The following is a 13,450-nucleotide window of genomic DNA, read 5'->3' on the forward strand; positions in this document are numbered from 1 at the left end:
CCTGCTAGCTTCCCACGTCCAGCCCCTGCTTCTGTGTCTGTGCGGACACCCAGGCCGTGGCCAGGGCTCAAGGGTTCAGGCTCGCCGTCCACCCTCTGAGCCAGTGCCCACCTCTGAGAAGTCTGGATCCTCCCTGAGCTATCCTGGATTTCTCGTAGGACCCAGCTAGGCAGGTTCCCACACCCCTGCCATCTCAGAAAGTTGTCTGAGGACTGTGTTGAGACTCGGGGTTTTGCACCTGCCCTCTAGCCCCAGAACTGCTGCGTGCCAACACCATGTGCTGGAGGAGGAAGGCCTCAACCAGCCTCCCAGACTTGGGCCTTCATCTTCGGGGATAAGGTTTCTCAGTCCAGCTTTTATGTCAAGCCCAATTAAATAAATGCATCGTAATTTTAAAACAAAGCCCAATGCCACTTTTAGCAGAGAACATCAATCCATCAAAGCAAGAAATTGTCACAATTCCAAAAAGGCTCCATCTCTGCCCCATTTAACAAGGAGCCAGCCTCATCCACGACGGAGACTAAATGCAGACCTTACCCTCGGTCATTATGCCAGCTGAGAGACAGCTCAAGTGGTTCCTTTCTGCCTAAGAACAGGGTTGGGGTCTTGTGGGAGAGCGTTCTGAGAGATGAGGGAGAGAAAGCACTTGGAAAGGCAAAGCTACATCATAAGGAAATTTCCAGTCAGGGTAAGAATCCTAGACTTTCAGAGTTGACAGAAACTTAGAAACCTTCAGTTAACTCCATCCCCTTCATTTATTTACTTTTTATTGTGGTAAAACCTACATAACATAAAATTTACTGTTTTAACCATCTTTAAGTGGCATTAAATACCTTCCCAATTTGTGCAGCTGTGACTGCTATTCATTTCCAGAACTTTCTCTTCATCCCGAATTGAAACTGTACCCACTGAACAATAACTCCGCATTCCTGTCCATCACCCCAGCCCCTTCAAAGACTTTTAGAGGAGGAAACTGAGGCAGAAAAGTTGTATCTTTTAGTTTGAAAATGAGAAGATGCCCTGAAGGCAGAATGTGTCTTTCCCTGGCCATCGCTACCCCACCTCCACCAACCTGCTCCCCTCATGGGCGGGGGGCTGCTCCCTCATCTCCAGGTTGTTTTTAATCTAAAACACAGATCCTGGAAGACGAGAAGACCTGCCTCCCAGTGCCAATTTTTCTGTGTGGATTTGTTGTTCAACTTTCCAGCTCAACAAAGAGGAATATCATATCTGCCCATCCCAGCTTTCCAGGGCTAAAGTATGACTTAAATAAAAATGACACAAAGATAGGGCACCTGGCTGACTCAGTCGGTAGAGCATCTGACTCCTGATGTTGGGGTCGTGAGTTCAAGCCCCATGTTGGGGGTAGAGATTATTTTTCTAAAACTCACACAAAGGCACATGGAAAGTACCCCATGGAAAGGACGCTGGAACGGGAGTCAGAACACCTGAGTTACAGTCTGGGTACTGTCAACTGTGCGGCCTCGGGCCACTTAGCCTTGCCGAGCCTTGGGTTTCTCTGAGAGGTCACACAGCTCAAGGGTACGGGTGTTTATGTATGTAGCGTGGAATCCTTTGAGCACCACACAGATCCAAGGTGTGATGTCAGTGGACTTTGAGACCCTTTGCTCTCCTGAACTTCTAACTGAAAACGCTGAGACCCTCCAACAGAAGAAGTCAGAGATTCTGTGGCTTGACCCTGAAATTTGCTTCGAAGGAGGTGTGCCAGGAATGGCCCGGGTACATTTACTCCTGAGATCAGACTGGAATGTCCACTCCTGGCCCTGGAAGGGTTTGAGTGGCCAGAGCTGACCCTTCTTTCCTTCCCCATACCCACAGTTGCCCAGCCCCAGCTTCTGCATCTTGAAAGAGCTAGCCTGCTGCTCGCACCTCAGCTGCTTTGGCTCCCTGTCCCAGATTCAGAGCTTCAAAATAACCTGGCCAGACAGACTGAAGGAAACTTCTTACACCCCTAGTCAGGTGACTGACCTCCTGGCATCGCCAGTGTATTTCCACTGATGCCTGTTACTGCATTATATAAAAAGAAATTTTTTTTTTTATGAAAAGAGCTCTTTGGAGAAAAGAAAGTGAAGCATCACATTCCTGTCTTTTTATTTTTACAAAATATTTTCTTTGTAATATATCTGATGGGTTTGGCCTGGAGACTCACTCTTGTTGCCTGGCTTTGTTCTGACTCAACATGCAGATTGCTTTACATACTGCCACTAAGGGAAGGGCACTTAGCTTGCCAGAGCTGGCATCTCTCTCTCCTGGGGGAATTGCAAGAAAATCTTCCACTGCATATTCACATCTGTTAGGTTTTCTATTCCTTCCAGCAACCCTGTGAAGATGGGGTTTTCTTACGCTCCCAGAGGAAACAGGGTCAGAGAGGTCACGGTCACACAACCAACAAAAAGAGCAGGTCTGGGGCACCTGGCTGGCTCAGTCCGTAGAGCATGCAACTCTTGATCTCAGGCTCATGAGTTCAAGCCCCGCGTTGGATGTAGAGATTACTTTAAAAAGGGAGAGAGAGAGCCGGTCTTGATTGTGGTGCTTTGAGAGGCCAAACTTGGCATGTGATGTGGAGGAGGTCTGCTCAGTGAGGCTCAGGTACTTTTTAAAGAAGGTTCAGGCCCTCCCTTTGTTGCACATCTGCTTATCGGAGGAGAATTTCTTCCTCGACAACTTTTTAAATCCCTTGACAGTGGGGGTGATGACTTGGCCTCACCCACACCCTTCCCCAGTGACTCAGGAGTCCAGCCACGGAAGCCAAGAAAGGAGATCCGATCACATGGGAGAAATGTCTGAATCGATTTCTCAGGCCAATACAGTCACTTAGCACCCCTCCCCCCAGTCATGTGTGTCCTGTGGCACTCTCACCCTAGTCTGGAGGCCTCGCCCATCTCATTTATGTTGTCCATGAATGAGATTATGAGGTGCCATTGACCCAGGAGAAGTTGCTCTAAGAGCAGCTATTAGAGAAGCAAAGACCACCACCTCCCTCCTCAACCCTGTGCTGTCAAGATTCACCTATAAGCTCACTCAACATGATATCCTAGTCAATTCAATTTATCGAAAGTGAATAACACAAAGCATTGCAGTGAGTACAATGGAGGGCCAACATATCACATAAGATCAGGTACCATGCTTAAGAAGCATGCAGTCATGTAGGGAGAGGCAGGTTTGATTAAATGTTCATATCACACAGCAAACTTTACAGTGTGCTCTATTAAAAGGCACAGGGCCATGCATTTATTCATTCAGTGAGTATTTACACACCTACTCAGGCACTGGGCTAATAAGAGCAGCTACTACTTATCAGTCTTCTTTATGTACCTGGCTCTGCTAAGTCCTTTCCTCCCAACAGTGTCAATACATAGGTACTCTTATCATTATTCCTGTTTTACAGATGAGAAAACTAGAGCTCAGAGAGAGAGGTTAAGTAACTTTCCCAAGGTTGTGTATTCTCACAGCCTGTGTCTCCTAGGAAGTATGATCATTGGCTTCACGTGATGGCAGTGTATGGGTTGGGTGGACTACTAAACAGTCTTGCAGAAGGGTAAAGGGGAAGAGAGCATGAGCAAGGGGCCTGAGGTATGAAAGTGCCTGGCACATCCTGAGAAGAGTATATGGTCTGGATAGCTGGGGTTTAGGTATGTGAGAAGAGCTGTCGGAGACAAAGCCTAGCAGATGACTTGGGACCAAACAATGAGGGCCTCGAGAAACTTGCTAGGAAGCCTCGACTTGACCCAGTGGACAACGAGAGCAAAAGTAGGTTTTTAAGCAGAGTCCATGTGTTTCATTAGGGAGAAAGAGAATCTTAAGCAGGGTCCATGCCCAGCGGGGAGCCCGATGCCGCGCTCTATCTCACAACCCTGAGATCATGACCTGAGCCTAAACCAAGACAAGGATACTTAACCGACTGAGCCACCCAGGTGCCCCTCATTCTGCACTTTAGGAAGATAGCTGGCACCTGAGTAAGCAACAGTGGGTCAGGCAGATCTATTGGAGGGCTGCTGCAGTAGACCTAGAGGTGGGTGAACAAGAGTAAAAAAGTAAAAAAGTTTTGGGGGTAGGAATATGAGGAGGGTCGAATCATTAAGGGATGAGACCTCAAAGCATTCATCCATAAAGCCTTTATCCAAGGTCAAGATCTTGACTTCCACGTTGGACATGTGATGTATAAAAAGGAAGTCATAACAGCACCCCTCACCCCAGTCCCTTCTGAACAGAACTCCAGGCTGCTGGGAGCACAGGAGACCCATGCATGCACAATAATAAACCACCTTCTGCTTTGACTATTTTGTGGGATGAGTGGTGGATTTTTTTTCATTATTATGTTAAAAGTCATATTTTTATCCTTTTTATTTTCAAGGACACACCAAATGGTCTCTAACCAAAATACTGAGGAGGGGTGGGAAGAGGAGTCGGACTAGAAATCCCCAGAAAACAGCTAATGTGTTTGACACATCAACATTCAGAGATCTGTACCCAACAGCCAGCGCTTAAACATTCTTCTCAAGAACACACACAACTTTTTACAAAAATGGACCATGTGCTAATAACGCAAGTCTCATCAAAAAATCAAGGAATGAGTATCCTATAGATCAAGGTCTCCAACCACCATGCAATTGAGTTAGAAACCAGTAACAAAAATAGTTTTTAAAACGTATACATTAGGAAATCTAAAAATATTTCTATCACAACCAGGTCAAAGGGGGAAAAAAAGGCAAAGTTGAAGAAAAAAGACTTAGAACTAGACAGTCATGAAAATACTCTGGAAAGTAAGGAGCTACTTCAAAGACAATCCCATTGTTGTTTGGGATTGTGTTGCATTCACATACTTTGTGTCTTGCAGCTTGCTTTATGTCCATTTAGAGATAAGCAGAGGTAGGGATATTCTCTAAACATTTAGAAAATCGTGTCTTGTTTGGCCAGATTAAAAACAGGAAGGATTAAACCTCCAAACCAGAAATCATACCTAAATTTTAGAAATTGGTTTTCTTATATCTGTTCATTTTATTGCCAAATTTCCTCACCTAAAATCATCTAAAATCCCTTCCCTTTCTCTTCTGAACAGAGATTCCCATTAAAAGAACACAAAGGCAATAAAAAAAACAAGGCCAACTATACAAATTCTGGGTTTGTTCAGGCTAGTTCTGAGATGAGTTTAGAACATTCGGTTTGAGTTTCTTTTGGCCATTTTGATTCCTTCAGCATTCTAGATCTGTAGTTTTGAACTGTGTTTTGTGACCGGTAATGAGGGATTGGGAAAAAAATGGGGTGGGGTGTTTTCCTTCTGGAGTCAGTTGACACCTGGTTTTCTAGACAAGGATTTTGCCATCACTCTCAGGACATGGGGCCAGAATCTTGGACATTGACTGGCAAGAAAAACAGACTCAAGATTTCTTCAAAGCTCAGCTTGTTATTAAGTGCTGGTTGATTTTACCTCTAACTCTTTCCCGTTACCTCACTGCCCTCCCATTTTGAAGAAAACAATTGGAATTCTCTCCAGAAGGAAGAAACTAAGTAGCTGGTGGACCACGTTGTGGTGGTTCCTTTCTCTCTCTCAAGGAGGAAACGTGACCACCTGCCGCCCTCTGCTGTTCAAATAAAAGCAGATTCCCAAGCCCTGCTCTACCAGCCTCGCCCGCTTGGGTTTGCGTCTCCCAGGGAGAGAACATGAGCATTTTATACAACAGTGTCATTTTGCCTCCATCACCACATCCATTTCGATTCCAGTTCCCTCCTCTTTCCCATCTACCGCTCTCCACGGACTCTCAAACTGTTTCTAAGGAAGGAAAACATTAGGTTTCAAGAAATGTGTGTAGCTTATGATTACCCCTCCCAGCCCCGGGCTGATATCTCAGGTCTCGGCACACACCAACAATGATCATTAGACAAGGTGGTCAGGAGGCCTAGATTCTAGTCTACTAATTGGGTGAGTTAATTTGATTCAACAAATACGTGGGCTTCTGCTATGTGCAAAGATGCTATGGTAGGCAGCATGACTTAATGGTGCATAAAACATGTTAAAGGGTTACTACCTTCAAAGGATTCATGAGTCTGGTAGGGTAATAGCATGCAGGGAAGATGATGTAATAGAAGCACGAGCAGAGCCATAGATACCAACCTCCGGAAGAGCAGGGAGGAGGAAAAGATCACTGTCAGCTAACTCTTAGTTATGGACTGACTGATGAGATTCCAGAGCAAGTCACATTCCAATTGATGGAAATAGGAAAATACTCCAAGTTCATGGCAAGACATTTTCTCAACTCGCACCAAATTAGGATCCCACCCCTTGACTGACTGACTGACTGACGGATGGATGGATGGATGGATGGATTTGGCAAATACCCGTGGAGCCCTTATGTGCCAGGTATTGTGTTAGGCTCCGAGGCAAGAACAGTGAACAAGGTTCTTGCCCACATGGGCCTTGTAGTCCACAGGGAGCCATAGACAAATACCTAGGCTGTTCCACTGCAGTGTGAGGAGGCTGTCGTGACCCTCCTCCAGTCCATATTCCAACTTGCTTCAAAGTAGAAAGAGTAAAATGAGGGAGGACTCTTCCATGGGCATAATCCAGAGTCAAAGTTAGAAAAGCATTAGCATGAATTTCAGCCAGGCTCTTGGTCCTTGCCAGAGTAGTTTAAAGGGGAGGACTAGGTAGAAAGGGGATGGAGATCAAGGTTAGGGAGCAAAGGTAGACAGGTAGGCTTTCGACAGCAAGGACAACGTGTCACAACGATTTTTCCAAGACCTTGCCTGTGCACGGAATGCTATGGTGGAAGGAGCACATGTGACCTCACATGGACTTCCCTGTCTCATCTGGAAATAGGAACAATAGCATCTGCCTGGCACACCCTCCCAGAGTTTGGGATGAGCAAATGAAGGAGTTTGTGAGTGGTCTATGCCAACTACATGATGTGACACAAATCACTGGTGTTATTACCATTATCGGCAACGCTTGGGTAGGCCAGGAGGCAGAGGAATGAAGACTGATGCCTTCCACAAGCCCCTTCCAGATAGAGAACCTGCAAGTAAGCCTTGTTGGCAACCTTTCTCTCCAACTTCCCGCTAAGTCTACCTCCAAATTAGGAAGGTTTGCTTTTTAAACTATGTGTTTAATAAGAACCATGGAAAGTAAGGAGCTACTTTCTTGCCTTATTCCTCACGCAGTTGGGAGTGATGGGAAAGAGGAAGAAGGCAAGAAATTCCCTACACAGCAGTTTGGGGTGCTGTTTTATAGAAGTACTACCGCAGTGCAGAGTTATGAAACCCCACTTAAAATGTTATAATGGAGAAACGGGCCATTTGTCTCCTCCCTGTCACTCCTGGCATGTGATCACTATCTTACTCCCTTGTGGATTCCCATCAGGATGGGAAATACAGGCCACCGGACAGAGCTGGCAGGATTCCCAAATCGTTTCTACCCTAAAGTCCTGACGGGGGAGGTGGGGCGAGGGAGAAGACAGTGCTCCGTGTCTGTTTCAGGCTGGTTGTTACCATCAGCCAGGCACCATCCTGGCCGCTGTGCAGAGGTCACTGAATTCCGTCTTCCCCACCAGACTTTTGGCCCAAGAGCATGTCTGCCTTGCTCGCTGCAGGCCACAACCAAGGGGCAGCTCGATACATCTTTATCGGAACAAATGAGCCCTTGCATCAAACAAGCTTTCCGGTGGGCACCATTATCCCCAATTTACAGCTACAACTGAGGCCTAAGCTGCTTAAGAATGTCCAAGGCAAGAAAGTGTGTCTGGCTTGGGGTCTGGATACGATATGCTTTGTCCGCTCCTGGAGTTTATATTCCCTCGCAAGTGGAACGCCACTGAGAACCTCCTCTCTCAGAGGCAATGGACTTTATTGTTTTTTTCATCATTTTCCCAAAAGTTCGCTTTCCATCTGTGTTTGAAAACAGGCTCTGATCAAATATTATTAGTAATACACCCTGAAATAATTATTTTATAGATCGTATGGACCTAGTTCCAGGTTCTATTTATGAGCCATCCCCAATTCTTAGAAGAACTGGAATGAGGACGAAGGTCAAATATTCATTCAACCAACATGTATTAAATGCCCATTTTGCAGCAGAAGCCAGGCTAGGGGCCTGAGATACAAGAAAAATAACATGCTCCAGTCCTTGAGGAACCTACAGTCTAGTAGTTCTGACTGTGCCCTCTTTTCCTTTGAAAAAGATTATAAAAGTGAAACATAAGGACTACAGGATATTTGAAAAGCCCAGGTAAGAAGAGAAAGAAAAAAATCACCCGAAATTCAGACATTTTATAAATCCTGAGGGTAGAGCCTCCATCCTAACGTCTCTAAATCCATAAAAGCTTGCACCAGCCTGGAGGAGACAATGTTTTTTGAATGGGGGAAAAGCCACCCTTGATCTCTCCACTCTGTGATAAGCCCTGATAACGTTTAGAAAATATTCTTCATCTCCTTTCCTTGGACTGTGAAATGACTGGTACCGATGTCATTCTCTCTGCCTTGGCTAAGCCAGGGGGAACTTTGTGGCCTCCTCAACATCACTACAAGTGATGGGGTGCTGCCCACCGTGTTCCCGGGCTGTCCCCCTGCCACAGCCCCATGTCTCCTCACGAAGAGGCGGTCTCTTAGGTGTGGGAAAGGCAGCTTCTACCAAATACCCCCACATCTCCCCGCCCCACCCCAGAAAAGCCTCAGGGGCAGGGAGTTGGTTTACCTGAGACCAGTTCCCTTGGATAGAGGGGGCTTTCAGCGGCTTTCCTCAAACCAGGGTGCACGTTGATTCCCCTGAGGCAGCTTTCAAAAATCCCGATGTCTGGCCCCACTTCACACCAACTAAAAGAATCTCTAGGCCTGAGGTCCAGGCATTGGTCTTTTCGTGTTTTTAAAGCTGCCAGGGTTAAGGACTGAGAACCACTGATTTAAAGGAAGGCCGGGCAGCGGTGTATGTGGCCTTTGAGACTAGCAGAGGGCACTGCTGAGGTCAGTCTCAAGACTTGACAGCCCCAGGACTTGGCATTGCAAGGGTTTTCCACAGCTCACTTTATGAAAAAGCTGGGTGCTGTATGTGGGCAATTGGTTTGCAAAGGGGAATCCAAAGGGGGAAAATAGCATCTTTGTTCCAAAGGGCTCGCATGGATCCTGATTAAGGGAAGAACAGACAGAAACCGGGTTCACATACGACAGGAGTAAGTATGGGGAGATAAGTATGAAGGCCCCAGTGGGCCATTTGTGAGGCACGTGAGCTGTCTGGCTTCATTCACGAAGGAGAGAAGAATTTTACAACATAAACTCTTAGAGAAAAGGCACTGTAACAATAGGCTGCTTAGCAGAAGGAAGATGACTAGAATTAGATCATCCTTCTTTACTTAAGTAGTCATTGAATACTTATTTGTCAAGCATTGTGTCAAGCACTTGATATATATTACTCATTTGATCTTTGCGATAACATTTCGCAATAGGTATTAGTTATCCCCATTTTATAGGGAAGGAAATTGATGTAATAAATCTTAAGTGATTATCACACAAAACAAAGGAGGTGAGCCCCAGCCCTTCTGACTCCAAAACCCATGTTTCATTCACCCCGCCAAGCTTTATAACCTGCACTCCGTGATGAGAGGTAAAACAAAAGATGAGAGAAAAATCAAGAAGGGGTGACTTTTCAGCATGGCTAGTCGGCCAGAAGTCCATCTTCTGTGAAGATCCGTGGGGTCACGAGGCAGCCTTTACGATGTGTGTCAAGAGCCCCCACAGCGTCTCTGCCAACCAGCCATGCAAATGTCAGGTCACTTTGTTGGCCTAAGTCCGTGTGTTCACCTAGGCAGCACGAAGAGCTAGAACCCCTAGGTCAGTGCTTTTCAAGTTGCTCTGTGCTGGGGACAGGATGGACGGGTATGACCTTCCCTTTCCCCTGCAACCACACAAGCTCTGCATGTAGCTGCTTGAAGAGAACGTTCCCCCGTTTGGTGGGGGAGGGCTACATCTGGAAGGAAACCATTGGGTTAATGGTTAGTGCTTAATGTCAATGACCATTGCAGTTTGATCCAGGTCAGGTGCTCTGTTTTTGAAAATCCGTGACGCCGGGGAGACCCGGTGCCAACACATTGCTCGAGCGCAGATTGAAGCGGGGCAGGGAGCAGGGCTTTTATGCATTTGACAGGGAGGAAGAGCCACCGAGGAAGTGAAACGCAGGAGAGAAAGGCCAGCTGCAGCCAGCAGAGCTCGCAGTCATGATACACCTGCCTGGGATCCTGGGCCACCCCGAGGAGCGTGAAGAACCAGAGTAGAGAGGGAAGCACAGCAGGTGCTCGGAGTTGTTACTGAGATGCTGACACGGTCGCAAGCAAGAGAGCCTGGCCTCCAGGCTTCGTCTCCTGAAACTGTACTTCCTTTTTACTCAAGAGGGTAGAAGTCTCCTGTTGTTTCTCAGTAATTTAGAATTTAAGCAATTTTCTGTTTCTTTGTGTTTTTCAGATCTTAAATCCAAATTTCATCCAAGAAGGTGAGTTAAAAAGTAGAATCAAGAACGTGGGGATTGGCTAAATAAATTGTGGCAAACCCAGCAGTGAGGAAGAGGCTGTAAATAATGGTGATGTGGTTCCGAGCTATGGACAAGGAAGGGCGTTCATGATAAACTGCTGGGGTGGGAAAGACCACAACTTGCAATAGGTGTAATTGTGTAAGAAGAAGGGTGTTGATGGAAGCCCAAAGGACATAGACCAAAATGTTCGCAGTACTCACCTCTGTATCAGGACATCACGGAGCCTTTTCTTCTTTTTACTTCTCTGTGTTTCCTGATTTTCTGAAGTAAACATTTATTATTTTTAAAATACTTCTTGGGACATGGATGACTCAACAGTATTAAGCTGAAGGTTATTTGAATCATTACACGTGGGGGGCAGGAGAGGGTGGTGTTGGGAAATGGCTGTTTATTCTGTTTGTTCTAAATGATGATTTATGTCAATCTGACCACAGTGGCCCCAGAATTCCTTGTGCCCTTAGTGGATGTGACCTGCTTGCTTGGGGACACGGTGACACTGCAGTGCAAAGTCTGTGGGCGGCCGAAGCCCACCATCACCTGGAAGGGGCCAGACCAGAACGTCCTTGACACGGACAACAGCTCAGCCACATCCACCGTCTCCTCCTGGTAAGCTGAGCGCCCCACATGGACACCGCCCGCACCCTGGTGCAGCCTCCGTGCCGGGCGCTTAGCCTCTCCGGGGGGACAGCTGCCCTGGGGCCTATTCTAGCGCAAATACTTGGCCTTGATGAGGAGAGAAATGGAGTCAACCGCTGCGGGCGGCTCGGGAAAGCGTGCTCTCGTGCCAGTGCTCTCACATGGCCCCGCCGCTCACTGCGCCCTGCCACCGAGCCTGCCAGGCTGCGTGAGGGCCCCCGCATGCTCACGTGCTGCTTGGCATCACAGAGACGTACCTGAACCTACAAGGACAGTTGGCAAGACTGCATTCTGCACCCACACTCGATAAATAAAAGTATAAACCTCTAGGGGCGCCTGGGTAGCTCAGTCATTAAGCGTCTGCCTTCGGCTCAGGTCATGATCCCAGGGTCCTGGGATCAAGGCCCGCATCGGGCTCCCTGCTCGGCGGGAAGCCTTCTTCTCCCTCTCCCACTTCCCTGCTTGTTTTCCCTCTCTTGCTGTCTCTCTCTCTCTCTGTCAAACAAATAAAATCTTTGGAGAAAAAAAAAACATAAACCTCTATATCTCTGGTCAAGCATGAACCATGCTTTTGAAGAGCTTTGACAGTCACTGACGTACATCCACCCGATTGGCTGATCTTTCCCGAAGGCTCCCCAAGGGAATCTCTATGTCAGTAGTAGTGGCAAAGGCTCCAGACCTGTGGGAGGAATGTGGGTCTCACATCCCAACATCATGGGGTTTCTTTGTGCCTGTCAGGATCCTGTGAAACAGTGATCTATTGAATTCTTCCATTAACCTAAGAACAATTTTCCTAGAAGAAAAGAAAAAGACTCGCTCCAAAATACGCAGTGTTAAACAGAAAATCCAGCCATACACATGCTTCCATAAAGAAAGGGTATTTAAAAAAAAGACTTGGTTGACTGCCTCCCAATCATTCTGTTAGTATTCATTGTGTACTAACTACTGTTTATTTTTTTTAAGATTTTATTTATTTATTTGACAAAGAGAGACACAGCGAGAGAGGGAACACAAGCAGGGGGAGTGGGAGAGGGAGAAGCAGGCTTCCCGCCGAGCAGGGAGCCCAACGCAGGGCTCCATCCCAGGACCCTGAGATCATGACCCGAGCCAAAGGCAGACGCTTAACGACTGAGCTACCCAGGCGCCCCCTAACTACTGTTTATAGTGGACAAGCAGTAACGAGCCCTAAGTGCTTAAGCATTTATCAAAGAATCACCTAGAATCAAACTCCCATCCATTAACTTAATTTTTATGCATATGAAATGGTATTCCCAGCAAAGATGGCCGGGAGTAGCCAGGTCCTAAGATCAGTGGGCGCATGGAACTCAGCGTGAGAGCCAGTGCTTGGTGAGGGTCCCGAAGGGCCATGGGCTGTATATGTCTCCACACCGGGGAGGGAGTGGGGTTGACGGTGACTGCTGCATTTCACCCTTTCTGAGCAGTGCTTCCCTTGTGACATCCTGGCCCCCAGACTAGGACTATTAGGGAAGTTAGCATTTAGTGGTGGAATTTGCCCTTTACTTAATTCACTTAATTGTTCTGAGGGTCCCCTAGTAGAATTTGAAATACTTAAACATTTTCATTCTCAGTTGTTCCATTTTCTTTTGTTTTTTATTAAATCTTTTTAAAAATATTTATTTCCTTGAGAGAGAGAGAAAGCAAGTGAGAGAGAGAGAGAGCGCAGGAGTGGGGGGGAGGGGCAGAGGGAGAGGGAGAAGCAGGCTCCCCTCGGAGCAGCGAGGCTCTATCTCAGGGCCCTGGGATCACAACCTGAGCCAAAGAGAAGGCAGACGCTTAACTGACTGAGCCACCCAGGTGCCCCTTCTTTTTTTTTTTTTTTTTTTTAAGATTTATTCACCTATTAGAGAGAGAGCGAGCAAGCGTGTGCGAGGGTTGGGGGGGGAGAGCAGAGGGAGAGAGAGAGAGAGAATCCCAAGGAGACTCCATGCAGAGCATGAAGTCCCACATGGGGCTCAGTCGCAGGATCCCAAGATCACTACCTGAGCTGAAACCAAGAGTCAGACGCTTAACCGACTGTGCCACCCAGTTGCCCCTCCAATTTCTTGTACCATTTGTTATTGTTCTATGAGACTGAAAATATTTTAGGACAAAGTTGCTAGTGGTAATAATACCAGTAATATTGCATAGGGCTTTATATATTTCAAACCATGTTCTAATTCTTATCTCGTTTTACTCCTTTTCTATCCCTATACCCTATATACAACAAACATGCGACATAGGAGAGGCAAGAATTTCCCCCATAAAGAAATGGGAATATAGAAA

At 46.8% G+C, this 13,450-nt stretch overlaps 1 protein-coding gene across 14 annotated transcripts in view; it reads left to right on the forward strand.

Moving 5' to 3' along the window:
* The window catches only part of KALRN (kalirin RhoGEF kinase), a 642,588-nt gene that overhangs the window by 607,281 nt on the left and 21,857 nt on the right, over positions 1-13,450 (forward strand). For all 14 annotated transcript variants that reach the window (XM_078066810.1, XM_078066838.1, XM_078066842.1 and 11 more), the window contains 2 exons: positions 10,465-10,492; positions 10,966-11,137. In XM_078066810.1, coding sequence (XP_077922936.1) covers positions 10,465-10,492; positions 10,966-11,137 — 200 coding nt within the window. The remainder of the gene's footprint in view (positions 1-10,464; positions 10,493-10,965; positions 11,138-13,450) is intronic.

Source organism: Halichoerus grypus, chromosome 1, assembly GCF_964656455.1.
Source record: "Halichoerus grypus chromosome 1, mHalGry1.hap1.1, whole genome shotgun sequence".
NCBI lineage: Eukaryota > Metazoa > Chordata > Mammalia > Carnivora > Phocidae > Halichoerus > Halichoerus grypus.